This window comes from Wasmannia auropunctata, unplaced genomic scaffold, assembly GCF_000956235.1.
Source record: "Wasmannia auropunctata unplaced genomic scaffold, wasmannia.A_1.0 LD336111.1, whole genome shotgun sequence".
Taxonomy (NCBI): Eukaryota; Metazoa; Arthropoda; class Insecta; order Hymenoptera; family Formicidae; genus Wasmannia; species Wasmannia auropunctata.
Window position 1 is genome coordinate 3,140,707 of NW_012026779.1, and position 18,024 is coordinate 3,158,730.

Here is an 18,024-nt window from a genome sequence, read left to right on the forward strand (position 1 = left end):
AAATTTTATCTTGTTCACCATTCAATCTGATATAGAGGATACAGTACACGAAACATCTTCGTTCATCAATATCATTAATCTCTTTAAAAGAAGACCTCGGATTCTTCCGCGTAAGGTCAATTCTCTGTTTCTCTTAATATAACGAGTATAATTTAATACTTTAATGACACTCGTGTAGTTTACTTAAAGTGTACTCTGGCGCTTTAGAAGCGACTGGACGATCTGAAAATTTTTGTAAATGAATTTCGACCTGTACTAACGACCTTCTTTAAGATTGCTCGCGGCATATCGATCACGATTTTAATATTCTCGATTTTCGCTATCTCGTATCGGTCTCGGACCCCGTTCTGTCATCCACATGTTATCCACATGGAACTTGAAAGAGAGGAAACATGCCGCCAAACGGCATATCTCCGGAGCATGTATACAAGTATCGGTGATGCGATGCAATGCGAAACGTCATGCGCAACAGGGTCGTCTCGTGTCAGAAACGGCTCGTGCTTGCAATGACGATACTACCCTTGCTATCGAATCTACAGCACTATAGCATAGAGTGAACGAGGAAAGAAACAGAGAAAAGAGCACAGCGCGAAGCTGCGCGTGACCGTCAGAAAATGTGTCTTCCAAAGAGAAAGAAAAAAAAAACAAAGGGATGAACGACCAGTCTCTTCCCTAGTTGTGAGTGGGCGCGCGACACCGCCCAACAACACCACGTCCAAACTGTACTTGGCTTGTAAATATCGGTTTCTAGAAGCACACTTCCGTAGTTTGTCGCGGTTTCACGAGCCACTCGTTTTTAGCGTCGACTATATACACTATGCCTCGTTGTCACGGCGTAGCCCAAATGCCCCATCTCCCGGCTGGGTTTGTGAATCTCATGGACCTCATTAAAGGGGCGAGGACGAATCCCATCGACGGTTCTTTTTTTTTCTACCTTTCATTTATTATACGATGAGAGAAGGAGACAGTGTCTCTCGGGACTCGGGAGCAATCACTAGATTAAACGCTGTTTGGAGAATGTAGTCTATCAACGAATTGTGCCAATCTGACAATCTATTACTGCGTGCATGGGAATGAATTAGAAGCGTGTAAAATTCGTGTCGTAAAGCGTGTAAAATTCATCCTGTGCTTTTGATTTATGTTTGTTTTGCCAAAATCGAGACCTATTGTCGAGAGATATTGGAATATCGAAAGCACCTAGTTTGTTGCATTTGGACTTGGTCGATTGCACTTTGCATTAAATGCACGTATAACTTAAATACCGCCTGTATAAGACGTCACTGTGCTTTCGATTGATAATGTTATTACGGGCTTAAAAAAGATTGAAGATTGGAGGAGTGTAAAAATGTGTGACAGTAAAAATATACATAAATTGTAAAGCAATCACCGCGAATATTTATAACGCTATCAGAGGTGCGCTAAGATCATTTCTAAACCATCGCGTCAGCGCGGATTTGGGAGACATATTTTCTGATCGATGCAACAATCGCTATATCTTGCGCCGTCTTTCTTCGTTCCACTTAAAATCCAAACTTGTTCCAACGAGGCCGGCAATGCTGCAATTATGCAGATATCTACATAATGCATAAATTATCCTTCAACTAACTTTTGTTGCTAAAGTTTTATTTTCGAATATTCGGATATTAGAAATATATTTATATGTTTGTTAAAATAAAAAAACAACAAGTGTTCGGTAGCAGCCATTTTCTATTTTTTATAGGATACGAAATGATGTTTGGCATCGAGGATATAAAAAGTTATAATTTTAACAGTTAATCTCGATATCTCGATACTATAGTATATATAATCGCCGGCCTCGTTTTCGCGATTTTACTATCAAGAGAGATCTAAGGGACCGAAAATTAGAAAAGCGGTAACACGTTCGACATGTAACAATACACGTGCGTGTGGGTGACGACACGATACGGTGCGAGATTGAGGTGGGATTAAGTCGACGATATGTCTTAGCGAGAGAGAGCGCCCCTTTAATGGCTGGTGGTTGGTTTTGGCAGCCCAGTGGAGCATGGAGCGGGGATGGGCATCCACGCGAGCATAATCCATCATGGTGTGGGAAGTAGCGCGGGGGCAGGGGTCGGGGCTGGAGGTGGTGGAGGGACGGTGGGGACAGCCGCCGCCCCGCCAAATACCAATACTGCCTCCAATGCCTCCTCGCCTCAGCAAGAACCCACTTATGTTAATCTCTAGTCAAGCCTATCGCCTCCCTTCTACTGCAACACTTCTTCTTAAACAGTGGTCAGTCCTGACTTAAAACCTTCGGGCCTTCGTCGGTCCTCGCTATGGCCGGCCAGACGCTCGAATAATGTCACTGTATAATGTCTCAGAACTGAATATCAAACTTTTTCCTGACACTTGACGCACGAAGACATATAGTTCATTAAATATCATCGTGGGAAGGTACGAGCGAGAAGCCCCATAGTAAGCGGCACGACGGTGGCCCGTGATGCTCGCATTGTTTCTCATTGTTGTGGCTCTTTACAGCTTATTATTGTTATTTATTTATCCCTCTCGTTTAGTTGGAATTTACTCAGTGTTGCCCTTAGCATGGCTGATCTGTTATATATATTATATTATGTATACATATTTGTTTGTATGTATATATACATATATATATATATATATATACACACACACACATATATACATATACACATGTAACAGTTATTTACTCTAAATTCGAAATGTTTGACACATAGAAGGTTTTTATATATTTTAATTTTGTAGCATGACAATTCGTACGATTAAGTCCGGATGATTGCATTGTACGGATGTGTTTTCCATATATTTTTTTACTTTTAATATCTAATTATTTTTTTTTTTGCAATATTTTTGCAATACAATAACGTGTTTTTATATGTATAGTAACACTTAAGGCACTTGTTTGGAAAAAAAACGCGCTGGACGCGTAGAATGGAATTTGAGTTAAAATTTTGCACAATTTCGTATTATCAGATTGAATCTCGGACTGGATTGCAAACAACTGCAATTGCAGTTCTTTTAACAAGATAGCTGTTGCCATATCTATATAAAAACATTTATTGTTTTTCTTTAAACAAAATGCAAAAATGCGAATTATTTTTTAACATCTTGTGAAGAATATAATACATTTTGTGAGAACAAATTCGATGAATACGTTTTTTCCAACTCGCACACTAATCGTAATTATATACACAACTATCTATGATTCATCTAACAAAAGAATAATGTATGTTGCAGTCCAATACGAGATTTTCCAATGCCCGCGGTTTGTTATCGCGCAAACTTAAACGGAGATTTAATTCTCGTAAATCTTGTGTAATGCTTTGACATCCAAGTATGACTGCGAGTTAATAGCAACTTTCGTCGTCCTCAGCAGCACGGCCGATGAAACTAACTGATGTAGCTGAGAGATAAATAATGAGAGCCAATGGCAGAGCGGCAAAATGTCTCGACTGCAACGCAGTTCTCGGACGAGGTCGGACAGGCTCACTTGTGAAAATTGTGCAGTAGCAAAACGCCTTTCTTCCTCTCGTCATACGAAATCTATTCTATACGATATCCATCTTTTACGCGACTGAAAACTTTACTTTAAATACACTTACAATTAGTCGCAAAAATATTCCAAGTTCCACGTAACATACTGTATCCGTTTAACATACGTTGTCAATTGGCCGTTTTACGACAAATCGACAAGTTGAAAAAGAAGACGAGCGCGATTCCCCATAAAATTATCGCTAATAAATGATTCAATAGAATGCCCCCTGGCATTTCGATTGAGTTTTGTTTCCTTTGTCACGTACAAATTTCTTACACGTTATGCTTGTTACGTCCAACAAATTTTAAGCATGGCATTTGCGAACGAGTGATCAGTGTCGAGCAATCGAAGCATCGTCAGGCGCACAAAGAACATTATTCCATTCGGCCTTCGGCAATTGAGGCATTAAAACACGAGATATAATTTGTTAACTCGAGATGGAAAAGTTTGTGTGTCTGACTTTGCGATGATGACGAGTAATCGCATGTTTTTTTTAGTTGGTAACAATTTTAGATGTAACATTTTTCATGGACACTACGCATTTCCAACGGTGAGAATTCCGAATTGAATATTGAGCTCCGCATAAAGTGCAAAGATAATTGAAAAAAAATTCAGAGACAAGAGCCGAATTAAAGTAATTTAAATGTTGTTCGACTATTGGCTGATTGATCATAATACTAGAGGCAAGCTTCTGACAATCTTTTTACAGTAAAGAACATCATGTACTTGAAATGCTCCCTTTTTTTTAGGAAATTATCAAAATACATAAATATACAAATAAAATATTTGTGATGTCTATACGCTATTATTATCTAAATAAATTATCTCTCACAGATGGAAATTGCAGCAATCGAAAGACAACATTACATGATGCTTCCAATACATCTAGACGAACGCGCACTAATCGGTTTCTCGTTATTTGCAGACGTAAGAAGAAATGTATCAGATACATGGGGGAGGGAGGAGACGGCGACGGTGAAGCTGACGGTGAAGCCGAGGATGATCGTTCGGAGGATAATCTGGGTAGTGTAGGAGAGGCGGGGACTCCTGAGGAGGACGAGTCTCTGAGTAGTCCTGGAGGCCTATCCGCGTTGTCTAGTCTGGCGAGCCCTTCGTTGGTCTTACCATCACCCTCGAGTCTGGCCAGTCCATGCCCATGCCCGTGCCCGTTGACGCCTCCGGTGCCGCCTCCGCCTCTGTCGAACACGAACCAGCCATCGGTGGCGGCGACGACGTCGACAACGGTTGCGGCGGCGGCAGCGGCAGCAGCGGCGATGGCGATGGCGGGTGCATCAGCAGTGACATCAGCAGCGGCGCAGCAACAGCAGCAACAACCTTCGCAACCACCTCCGCAGCCTCATCGCAATCCCGTCGGCACGAATCCTCACGACATTAACAATCCGCTCAGCGTGAACCAGCTGACCGGACAGTGTATAAAGAGCGAGCCTGCACCTTCGGGCCCCTCCAATCCGGCGATCAGTGTTACGTAGCCCCGGCCGGACCCACGTGACCGAACTGTTGCTACACGCGGTGTCATCTATAGGGTCCGTCTACGTATGCACGCGATTACAAAGTTGGATGACGAGGAACCGACTGAGATGATGACAGAAATAAAGAGAAGGACTTGGCAGGTGAGAGACCAAACTAGGATCTCGCTTTCGTCTAGCGTTTCTCTCTCGGAGTTCCGATCTGATTAGGGAGGCTCAGGTAGAGGTTCGAGGAGAACTACAGTATTTTCGAAATTCCTAAAGATAATTCGAGTGGTCACTTAGTGGAATAGTTGATCACGTTTCATTGGAATAACTATAATCTACAATCTAAGCGGCACGCTGTTGACGATTCAGATTCGAGCATGCGGAATCGTTGCACGAATCGTCGCATCGCCATTGTGGATTTATAAAGTCGCCTGTGATCGTTCTCTCCTGGCCTCGCTCTTATCCATTCGCCGAACTATAAAGATCATCCAAAGTCGGGAATAACGATCAAGACTTTATTATATGTGTTAACGAAAGAACAGAAATAAGTACTATGTGCAGAAATACTCAGGACCAAGTATTTGGTTGTAGTCACCCGCTCGGTAAAAAGAAAAATGTAAGCGAGATGTAAGCGTGAGAGAAATATATGTATGCTTGCGAAACTGGGGAAGAGCAAAGTGCACGTCTGATAATAATGCGACAAAGAAAGCAAGCTCATTGAAAGTGCGCGTGACGCAGCTTGTAGTCCTTGTTACGTTGTGATGCCAATGACTGAGAGTCATGTTCCTGTGCCAGCTACTATACTCTAGAAAAGTAATTATATTGCGGACAAGTAACTAAGCGTAAAGCGCAGGAGAGCCGCAAAAAAAAAACGGCGCGCGCAGTGCGTTTTATTATCATTTGTTTATTCGACCTCACCTCACACATCAAGTGTGTCAAAATACCTAATTTCTATGTATATGTAATTTGTTATTTTTTTAAAAGTCTATACACAGTGCGGTTGATTAGCATGTAAGATCCTTAGACCGACTTATTTTCTACTCGAATATTTTTTCTCTTCTCTTTTACTTTTCTTATTACTCATTTTTAATAATATTGACAAACGACACCATGCGATCAATAAGGTTCTAAAGGCAACGTGTTTCTATAAATCTTATCTAATAAATTTTTCCCTTTATACGGAACATAACATGTTGTGTCAACTACGCAGTTATTAAGTATAAATACGCATATTGAGAGATGTATAATATATATGTTTATATATATATATATACACACACACATATATTATACATATTATAGTATATACAAATGCGTATTGATACTAATAATACGTATTAAACTTCATGTTTTTATTGTCGCAATTGACTTAACATCGCTCAATGTCTTCATTTTTTTAAATTTTCCTCAATTTGGACAATAATTCTGGCCGTTAATTCAAACTTTCGATTGAACAAAAACAATAACCGGAATAAATTAAAAGAAATAAAAAAAAAGATCTGGAATTAAAAGATTCGATCCATTTTCTATAAGAAGATTAAAATGAGCTGTATCGAGTCACTTGAAAATAGTCATCAAAAGCGATGTTTTCGAAAAATCCTCTGTAATATATTCATTTCTCTCCTTCTATATATCTATTTCTCTTTCCAGAAACATTTTCTGTCCGTTTTTTTCACTTTTACGTATTAACGTGACATGAGCGTTCGATGAGCATGTAGCATCGTCCGATGCGATTTGAGGATTAGCCTATTTATAATCCATATGTATGCGCATCAGAGAAATAAGTTTTTCTCTCAAATCGCGGTATAGAAAGAAAATTTTTATTATTGGAACAATCGCTCAATGAACGACTATTAGGAAAGATTTTAGAAAAACATTTTATGATATCTTATAAAACATTGTAAGTTTTATTAACGTTTTATTTTCCTCTCTTTCCGTTATTATCAGAGTTTAGCGGAGTTTATGCGGTTTCAAGCATTAGGATAGCAGATTTTTGTTTCTAGATACAAAATGACGTTACAGATATTTTTATCGGCAAATCTACGTTTTTTCCTTATGTTTTATTTTATATATATATATATTATTGTTTATCATATTGGTGTAACGTGCAAATGTAAAACGTACTTGGACGATTAATGCAAAATAATATGAAATAATCTTTTATTATTTCACGAATTTTTGTTGCGAAAAATCTTCTATTACAGCCAGTAGTCCTTTTTTCTATAAATAAAATAAAATAAAAATAAAGTTGTTAATCACATGAAAAGTAAAAGATTGTTCACAATATTGTCTCGTCTCAAAAGAACAACTCTAGTTCTTTCATTTTAATTTGATTTTCACTACCATTAAGATTTTTGACGTTGCTAATTTTTAAAATTTTTATTTTTTAATCGATTTAATATTTTACATTTTTACGAAAGTGATAAAAATAAAAATAAGTCTTTTTTGCAATAAGACATTTACACGATGGTACGTTTTATAAAAAGTTAAAATTATGTATCATATGCGCAATTTCGAGTATGCCGATATTATATAATTGCGATAAGAATTGTTAATGACTGATCTCGTTCTGTTGCGTGACATTTTCGTGCGATCCTAATTTTTCTTTATCATCTATTACCAAACGGGAAAGAAATACGCGAGAGGGATTCTTTATAACGATTGTTCCGTAAGCGTTTATTCAGAGAGCAGTTTCTCTTTTGTACATAAAATAAATACGTTTTATATAAGATGCATTTGTTGCGGCGCATGGGAAAGTGCAATGGAGGTGCCAATGAGAGAACGAGAGAGTGTGAGATTGCGCGCGTCGTGCGCCGAAACTGAAGTAGACGTTGCACATTGAGGGTGTATACGAACGTCTATGACAATATCTTTTCTCTTTTCTCCCTTCCGCAATGTGTTTCTCCTTGTTTCTTTTTATACTATTTTTTTTATTTTTCGACTGGAATCATCCGGTGTCTGTATAGCGAACATGGCGAAAGCCGCTGTAGAAACGCATCGCCGAGTATAGCAGCGAACTAAACGTGCCATAACAACGTCATGCCAATATTACTAATAATACATATTGTTTTTGACATTATAAATCCTAGTTCCGTCGATCGTGAAGCATGAGCCATCGACGAGAACTTGCCCTTCTTTCCCTCCTTCCATCTCTCTCTCTCTTTCTCCCTTCCCGCCTTCTTCGTTTGTCGATCGAACTCGTTATAAACAGACTGAAAATGGCATTTAGTAGGAACTTTTTCGCGAGTGTCGATCTGCTTCAACGATCTGTATATTATATTTGTATACGGTCGCAAACAAAGCGAAAAAAAGCTTGGCAGTTTTATTTTCGAGGCGCTCGAACGAAAGAGAAACGTAGACTCTCGCGCGTACAAAACGTTCGATCGAGGAATCGAAGTACCTACCTACCGAATATGCACGGGGCAAGGACAACCAGCAACGTCTCACGAGAGAGACGAGTGCGAAAGGAAAGGAGGCGGCGGCGGCGATGGCGGATTAGCGACAGACATAGCCAGTTCGAAAAAAAAATGAAACTCGCCAAGTTTGAGTATTGTACGCGCGATTGTAATACGACTGTGACGCGACCGATGGGACCGATTCTTTCTCGATGAATATCGGATGCTGCGAACAGAGCGGTACTCCCTTTCATGAATCATCTCGAGCTCGCTTGCTGCCTTCTTTCTCGCTCTACTAGCGTACGACGAGGCGACGTCGCCTAGGATTCGGTGGCGAACTGCTCGGAGATGCGAAAGCGTCTGCACGTTCGACGTTATCGGATATAAAGAGAAATGTATCCCTGGAACGCGGAATGCGATTCTCGGAATACGAGCAAACTTGCTCGATACGGCCTACAGTCCGCTCGAGAAGAAAGGGTATCGCGAGTCGCAAATGACGACCCCCTTCCCCCCGGTGACGAGGGTGACCAAGCTCGTGCCGATCGAGTCGGGAATTCGGAGCTCGTGTCTCGCTTCAAAGGAGTAATTGTATCATATTGTAAAGTATCAATCGACAGTTCTCAGCTGCGTTGTACAGTGTTTTCTAAGTATCTAGGCTGATAGCGCGCGTGTAATTGAGGAAAAGGAACATTGTATTTACACTAATAAGCGATCTGTATCATTCATTCTCGTATAGCCTGTAATCCTACTCATGTAGATGCTAAAAGTGATTTGTGTCATAAAAAAAAAACCCTATAAATAAAATTAGCACTTTGAGAACGTTGTCGGCCGCGTGTACGAATTCTTTCTCACTTCCACTTATCTTTTATCGAGACATGAAATTTTTGCGTGCGTTTCGAGGCTCGTTGAATGAATTTTCTCGAGTACTGAAAATTGTATATAAATGTACAACTTTGAGATTCGTATCGCTGTATCTACTTTATGAGTAAAAGAAAAAACGTAAAACTGATGAGATTTGTTAATGTTTTGATGGACTTGTGGTCGAAAAGAAATGCAGGTTCGATACATTAACCGCATTTAAGGTATACACGTTCGGCTGCTTAAAGTTGCAATTGTCCACGAATATCTTGGCTATCTTTACAATATTATTACACTTGTACATACATGCTGCGCCGTCGTAGGTGGATCTGCCCCGATTGTTTCTCGAGCACGGGTCAAACATGTAGAATTTACCGTAATGCTGCATCACGGCCACTGCCAGATTAGTTGTGTGTAATATTCCGGCACAGTTGGCGCGAAAGAACATGACAAGTGCTTCGGACAGGTCGAAGGCATGAAGTATTCCCGCGGTAGTGTGATGGTGAACGTGAATGGTGACCCTCAAATCGCCCACGATAAACACTGTGAGCAATTCGCTGGGCGAGAGATTTCTAGCGCCCGATCGAGCGGCTCGAGCACTCTCCGAGTACAGCGAATCACCATACTTAAGTACGGCATCGATTAGCTCGGAGGTCCATGTGGATGGTACGTGCAGTAATCCCACTACAACGGCGACCGCCGCAATCGCCGTGCTCTGGTGACCTCTGTTTCTCAGGCTGAAGGCATGATGGTTCATGTGCAGGCTGCCATGCAGAACGTTCAGCTCGTCGTCCACGACGTGGTATTTGTTCAGCGACTCCACGCTCAACATTGTCTTTTTCGGGCAGGAAATTGGGACGAGTGGCGTGATACGGTCTAAATATAATTGAAAATCACCTGGACATGGTAGTGCCTCGATAATGACGTTTCTTATGATCACCCGACAGATCTCGAAAGTCCCATATCTCTCATGTGGATCGATGTTCGCGAAGATTGTATCATATAGAGGTTCCATGCAAGCGAACCACATTATGCACGAGGTTCCACGGGAATCCGGCAGACCATGCTCGTTTCTAGCTCTAGGATCGTACATGAAATAGACGCCCAGATCCTTCCAAATAGCGATCATACCGCGATCAGTTATTAGAATGCCGGCACGATTATCTTGGAAAAATTTCTGTAAACCTTCCTCTAGTAAAATTCGAGACGAAGAGAGAGGCGGCGATCGTTCTCGTCGAGCCGCTCTCTTCTTGCGTTTGTAAATTTTTTCTTTCGTCTCTTCTCGCATCTTCTCATCTTCCGAGACAAAAGGTGCAACCGTTACCAGACCGATTACGGTATTAGGCTCGACGTCAACGGTCAAAACATTGACACCTGGGATGGAAATAATATGGCATAATATTGGATAATATAGAATACAAGTTTTTAAGGTTCCTGATTACTCTGCATATCAGCCAAGAATTCCGCGTTGACGGTGGCAATACTACTCGTATACTACCTATATCGCGAAATTAGAACAGCTTGTTCATCACACTACAGCGTAGTTCGCGTTATCATGTGCTTAATTGTGAAATGTAACTTGTCTCATATATTTATTAAATTTAAAAATGGCACGTAAGAAACTTTTAGTTGTATCGTATTTATTTCTCGCTTATGACGTCATGATTTCAATATTACCGCGGTGACTATTAGTCAGGAGCCTTAAAAGCCGGAGATCAGGAGTAAAGAAACGACACAAACGTACATACCCACATAGAATACTCTGATAATGTCTTTTGGTTTCAGTTTCGATTCGATGGATTTGGTCTTGCTTGTCTCCTGGTGAACGCTACTACCGATCGCTAAGATCTCGTCCATAGTCTTTTTCGTCCAGGTGACGGGGCTCTTAACGATCGACACACCGAGTGCAACGATACAATTCGCTGCCGTTTGTCGGCCACGCAGCTTATCGGGAAATATCCTGTCACCTTGATGATAGCTTCCATGCAAGATAGCACGCGCCTCGCCTCGTAATTTTCTGTAAGCATTCAAAGGAGGCAGATTCGCTGGGCGAATCGCCGGACTAGGGTCGGGTTTCCAAAGTGGTGGTTTATTCCAGTCCAGCACGTCGATCGCAGTAATTTGATAATCGCCTTCGGTTCCCAAATGACGCAAAAGATATTCTATGAGGAGATCCGCGTCCTTGAACCTGATTAATCGCGGTATCGTTGACACGATTTCTTTCGTAGCGGACCAGTCGGGTATCAGAACGTAATACGCATTATCGACTTTCCACACGGCTAAATTTTGATTTCCCCGTACGGTCAATGCGCCAGCTTCGTACTTGTTGAAGAAACTATCGATTCCGCTCCGCAAATCTTGAATCTTGGGAGATTTCCCAATAAGACTACCCGCTTGAACGCAGTCCTTGATTGTTAGAACGATGCGCCGAGAGGACAGGAAAAACTCACTAATAATCTCGTTTACTAAGGGTACCGAACCACTGCCAAGTCTCTCGACACACTTTGAGTGCAGCTTGTCGCCAGTAACAATAACTTCGTCAAGAACTGATGGTGTCCATTGTCTCGGTTGGTAGACCTTAATTAATTTTCCATGTTAATTATACCTTCGTACAGTCAATAAAGTTATATACATGAAATTAAATAATAAAATTAATCGATTAATTAATTAAACTGATATACAGTCACCAAACTAATTGTCCGGATAATGCGTTAATATATCGATAATTTCTAAAAATTCTTAGATAGCGCAACTTTGTCAAAAATTATCGTAACGTATAATGATCAAAAAAGCATTTCACAGCTTAAAGTCTGTACTTTCAAAATTCATAATTCATTAACTTGACTTGCTGATTTTTTACAAAGCTACACGGATGCAAATGGAGACTGAAATGCATCAAATCTAACAATTTTTTACTAAATTTGCGAAGTTTCATGGAGTAAAATAAAAATCGTATACAAATGCGACTTACAGCGTTTGAAAGCGTGAATCTTTATCTTTAATTTGCGCACTCGATCAGCATTGTGCGATTTTTTTTCACCAAGTACTCAACATTGAAGTAAAAATAACCATCTTTGCTTTCGTATTGAATAACTCGGTAAAAAAAAATCGCACAATGCTGATCGAGTACGCAAATTAAAGGTAAAGATTCACCCTTTCAAACGCTGTAAATCGCATTTGTATCCGATTTTTATTTCACTCCATGGAACTTCGCAAATTTAGTAAAAAAAATTTTTAGATTTGACGCATCTCCATTTGCATCCGTGCAGCTTTGTAAAGAATCAGTAAGTCAAGTTAATGAATTATGAATTTTGAAAGTACAGACTTTAAGCTGTGAAATGCTTTTTTGATCATTATGTTACGATAATTTTTGACAAAGTTGCGCTATCTAAGAATTTTTAGAAATTATCGATATATTAACGCATTGTCCGGACAAGTTTAGTTTGGTGATAGACTGTATAGAGGGAAATAGAGACCTTGGAGAAGACGATGGCCATAGCGGCGATGGCCGCACTTTGCTTGCCACGATTTGCCTCTTCGAATCTTTCGTCTGTCATAGTGACGTTACCATCAATACTCCAGACGCCGTCGGCGAGTTTGGGAAAATGATGCCATAGATCTTCACCGGATGTGGTCTTCTTGACACGTTCAACTGCTGCCACTCGCGTCTCGTACACATTTTCAATTGAGACAACGTCGATGACAAAGTTGTCGACTTCCCGTGTAACTAACTGAAGAATGCTAGTTAACGAGGGGATATCGGTGAACCACATCACTGCCGCAGCTCCGTCCTTATCTTTGGGTTCGCCTTGAACGTTCCTGCTCCTGGGATCCATCGTGAAGAACACCTCGCCTTCCTTCCAAATCGGCATCATTACGTTACCCTGACGAAAAACTCCCATCGAATTTCCTTCGAAAAACTGTTCGAGTAGTCTTGTCAGATCAGTCATTTTTCCAGTGATGGACTCTTCTTCAAGTTCGATCGACATTCGATTAACTCCTATGGCAAAGTCTTCTGTGATTTCCGAGGGGAGAAGGTAATTTCTGGGGACTTCGTCTTCAGTCTCTATTTCAGGTAAATTCGTCAAGTTTTTGAGGGTGAGTTTATCGCCAATCCTCAAGATGTCGTCTATAAGTTCATGATACCACAAATGAGGATTGTAAAGTTTTGTCATGGCCAAGGTCGTCAAAGAATTAGCAGCTTGCTGTTTATCTCTTGTTGTTCGTTTGAAGGCTAATTCATTTCTTTGATCGATGGTACCTAAAAGCAAAGCGCCAGTGTTGCCTAAATTGGAATAGTTATTCAAATCTGGCACGATCGGTATCTGTTTATCCGCCTCAATTTCCTCGTTCGTCATCAGTGCCCCGATAGAAACATTCTTCAATTCGTGTATCATGAAATCGTTCCCACCTTCATCTTGTCCCGCATTCTTTTTAATTAAATCCGCTAGGGCTGAAAGATCCAAAGAGCGCACCAAGCAAGCAGAATTCTCTTCGTCTCTCTCCGCCGACAGTTGACCTAATTTATCACGAGGATTTGGATCAAAGTAATAATAAAATATCTTCCATTTTTTATTTTTGTCTTTATTCTTATTTTTGATCTCTTCTTCGTCTTTCCATACTGCGACTGAGAGTCTTTTCGTATCGATTATTCCATAATTTTTGCTCTCAAAGAATTGATTCAATCCTTCTTCCAAATTTGGCACTTTAGAATCATCCGATGCTAATAAATCGCCGACAACTGTTGCCTCTTCGATATCGATAGTTATTTTTCGATTTTTTAAGTACAAGTTCTTCTTTAGATCTCGAACAAGAAGCAATCTTTCAGTTTCTTCCGTTTCGGCAGGCTTGCACCAATTGTAATAAGCGTCGCCCTCCTTGATCACTTCGTCGATAGTTTCGCTACTCCATTTCGCCGCTGGTATTTCCCTTGCGCTCACCAAAGCCACAACTGGCATGGCGAGACCTTGAAGTCCTTGGTTCTCCTCCTCGAATGACTCGTCCACATTGGATATTTTACCTCGCAATACCCACGTCTTACCCGCCATACCAGGCTGAAATTCATTCCAAGCTCGAGTGCCAGGCACATCATCCACGATTGTGATATGCCGAATAGTGAATCGATCGTTCTTTCTCGTAGGATCAATGCTCTTCAAGAACAGCGCAATCAACGAGTCGACGTCTGGAAATCGAATTACGCAACAATTTCCTATCTCCTTCTTATCCTTCTGTCCTTCTATTTCTTCCTTCCTATCCGTCCCCATAACTTTTTCTTCCCTTATCCTAATCCCGGTAGCATCGCAACGTCGAGGATCAAACAGATAGTAACAATCATTCTGGCTCCAGACCGCCACCGCCATTGAAGTCGTTTCAATCACACCTTCCTCATTTAACAGAAAAAATTCTTCCAGTCCCTGCTTCAGGTTCAAAACTGACGGCACCTTTGAACTAATTGTCCCAGTCACAATGATCAAATCGACATCTATCACTAGTTTATGATCTTCTATTTGAAACTTTGTATCATCTAAATCGGCAGCCGTCATCATCTTTATTATTGGCTTGACGAGTTTGACGTTAGCGTACAGCGTATCACCCATCATTAGAATCTCGTCCAACGTCGATCTCATCCATGTCTTCACCGGATGCACTTTTTTCATTGCGATAGCCATCACGCAATTCGCTACGTTTTGTCCACCCTTACCTTTGTATATCTCGTTATCTTCATGGGTCAGACCATGAAGAATTGCTATTTTGCCGGGTAATTCTCTAAATGTGGACGGCACATTCACGCGCATGTTATCGTATGAATATCCTGTGTCAAAATCGTTTCGATTCACCAGCAAATCTGTGGCAAAATGACGATCGATGCTATAATTGGAAATGTTGATGGACAATGGTTCTTTCCGTATTCTTGCGAGTGTATATAATTTTTCTTTCTTGGGCATGGGTTTGGTGCAATCCATTTTATGATCATCGACGTCCACGGGATTAATGGATCGTAATACGCTCTTCCGGACAACGGGTAGACCAACGACATCAGTTAGATCAACGAACCCACGACCAACCTGTGAGTTTTTTCTTTTTATGTATATATGTGTATGTCTTTTTTTTATACACTAGCATTACAGGCGCGCGCTTTGCGCGCGCTATTTCATATTTTTTACTATTTGCTATCAATCTCTATACATAACAACTGTCAAAATATGCAATGAGTTGTGTGTAATTGTAAATTATAATAAGAAGTGTTAAATAACGCGCGCGATGCGCGTGCCTGTAATGCTAGTTTGATATAAAAATAATCTGCAAGCATTGTATTACGAAAATATAACAATTTCCGTTTTTGTTGTTAGGGGAGATTAGGCAAAGGAACATAGAGCACATGGCGTGATCGGCCGAGATAAATTATTAGCAACAAAAACGGAAATTGTTATATTTTGATAATACGATGCTTACCTAGATTATTATTATACCAAATTAGCATTACAGGCGCGTGCTTCGCGCACGCTATTTGGACGCTTTCTTTATGTTTTTATTACTTCCAATAATAATAATAAAAATAAACTTTATTTTCACAAATGATATAAAAGAAAATAAGCTTCTCTCTCTCTCTCTCTCTCTCTCTTTCTCGCTTTTTTTTCTGCCGCTACTATCGCTATTCTATGTAATTCTGTTACTTACCTCTGTAGCACGCAATATAGTGACTTTAACGATGCAGTATCGAGAGTCATGGCGCCAATTTAGGTTCTTCAGTAAATGATCGTGCAAGTCATTCATGTACGTGAATCTCATAAGGCAAGCAGTACCACCAAGACAACGTAGACCGGTCTCGTCGCATGATGCCGGATCGTAATAGAAGAAACCGGCATCGCTAGATTGACGCCATACAGCGATGGAACTACCTTGAGCGGTGATAACTCCGGAATTATTGTTGTTCAAAAATTTTCGGAGACCTTCAGCAAAATCCGATTCGCTAAAGACATTGCCGTGAACACCGTTGTCCTCGATATTGACCAAAATTTTGTAGAAACCAATATAGAATTCATTGTGTATGTGAGTGGGCCTCATGTAGTCTTCGTCCTTCAGTTGACTTCTCGTCAAATTTTTGCGGAACAACTTGTCACCGTACTCAAGTATTTGATCGATATGATCGCTCGTCCACTCCTTCGGTTCAAATAAGCGACCGTAAACGATGGCAACCACCGAGCATGGTGCCGCTTGTCGTCCTCGACTTTTATACTTGAACCGGTGATCGCTCATCGTGTAGGAACCTCGAAGTATAAACGAACGCGGCGTTAGAACTCGAAAGCGATGCCATTGTCTTCCAAAATCTTTACGAGGTAGAATTTTTTTCCTTTCAATATCGCCTTCGCCGATACTGCTATAGTTCTCCATGCCTTCTAACTTTGGTGAAGATTTACTTTTCGACATTTCTCACAAGATATTCAGGTAATTCAAATGTACATATGTGTTTCATGTCTATAAAAAATTAACGAATTAAAAAGATTTAACAGAAATACATACATTATGTGTCAATTCTATAAAATTTAATATTTTAATTATATATGTATTATACTGAATTATACTGAATTATATATTATACTGAAGTAATGCCTATCGAGCCGACACGAATGTTGATGTAATTTTATCTTTTCCTTAATGAACTGTGTGTTTCAAGTGAATACCGACGAATATGCGGCGCGCAGTTTGCGTGCGGATTATTGTAAAAAAAAAATTAATACACACCAAATTGGTGCATATCGGTGACGGCTCGCTAGGCATATAATCACTTTAGTATACAATTAATTTATTCTTACCAAGTTTTTTAAATCATTTTAATTTTTTAATTAAAAAAATTTAATTAAAAACAGTATTTTATAATAAGTTAGTACTTACACCTAACCCATGACAAAAATCACTAATCACTGAATAAAAATGGTATTAAAATATACCTTTGCTTCACGTTTTTAATTATATGAAAATTACTGCATTATACATAGAATTTTGCTTTAGAATTGTTCCACTTTTAGATTTACAAGAATAAATCTGATTAAATAAATCTTACGCTAAAGAAGACGTCTGTCAAAAGATTAGATTGAAAACAAAAGGTAATCGACTAGATGCTCTGAAGAAAATTTGTATACTTTCTAATGAAATAGAGTGATACATACAATAATTATATACATATATTGTGAAAAAGTCAACATAAAAAATTATACTCAAAATATAAAAAGGAATATATAACGATTTGAAAGGTAAAGGACATATAAAGATGAATAAAGTATACTTGAAACTTTATTACATCAACATATGAAAAATGTAATAAATATTATAAATACAGAAGTACATATGAAGTAAAGCCAAATACAACTTGCTTTTCATTGTAATAATATCGATGTTTCTTTAGACGAGTAATCATAAAGACTTGTTATGTACAATCTACGGATAATTATAGAAATCAAGTTGCATTATCGCTTATTTAATCTCCGAAGAATTTAATATACGGATCCATAATTATGTCCAACGATCAATGGTAGGACTCTGTCCTACGATTGTATGTATATGTGTCATTTAACGTAATAAAATTTTGATTAGCTTTCACGCAATGACAAAAGCTCGTTCGCTACTATTCTTTATTTACAATGCATAGATATTTTTTCCCCTATATATTTATACATACTTAACTGGTCTAATCAGATTATTGTAACAAGTTACCAAAAAATATCTACACGTAAAAATATAGAGATATATATATATATATATATAT

General features: G+C 39.5%; 3 protein-coding genes across 3 annotated transcripts in view; 1 reads left to right on the forward strand and 2 right to left on the reverse strand.

Moving 5' to 3' along the window:
* Window positions 1–9,225, forward strand: part of LOC105449813 (protein pangolin, isoforms A/H/I/S-like) — a 30,425-nt gene extending 21,200 nt beyond the window's left edge. The window contains exon 11 of the mRNA XM_011689196.1: window positions 4,458–9,225. Within this exon, the coding sequence (XP_011687498.1) occupies window positions 4,458–5,022 (565 nt within the window). The 3' untranslated portion in view covers window positions 5,023–9,225. The remainder of the gene's footprint in view (window positions 1–4,457) is intronic.
* A 177-nt stretch (window positions 9,226–9,402) lies between these two features.
* On the reverse strand, window positions 9,403–17,416 carry LOC105449804. The gene is made up of 5 exons (XM_011689187.1): window positions 17,154–17,416; window positions 15,939–16,736; window positions 12,737–15,325; window positions 11,009–11,837; window positions 9,403–10,634 (listed from the first exon to the last, which is right to left on the reverse strand). Exons 2-5 carry the CDS (start codon window positions 16,686–16,688, stop codon window positions 9,421–9,423), a joined length of 5,382 nt encoding a protein of 1,793 aa, XP_011687489.1. The 5' UTR covers window positions 16,689–16,736; window positions 17,154–17,416; the 3' UTR covers window positions 9,403–9,420.
* The window catches only part of LOC105450487 (phosphatidylcholine:ceramide cholinephosphotransferase 1-like), a 21,076-nt gene continuing 19,782 nt past the window's right edge, over window positions 16,731–18,024 (reverse strand). The window contains exon 7 of the mRNA XM_011690341.1: window positions 16,731–16,736. Within this exon, the coding sequence (XP_011688643.1) occupies window positions 16,731–16,736 (6 nt within the window). The remainder of the gene's footprint in view (window positions 16,737–18,024) is intronic.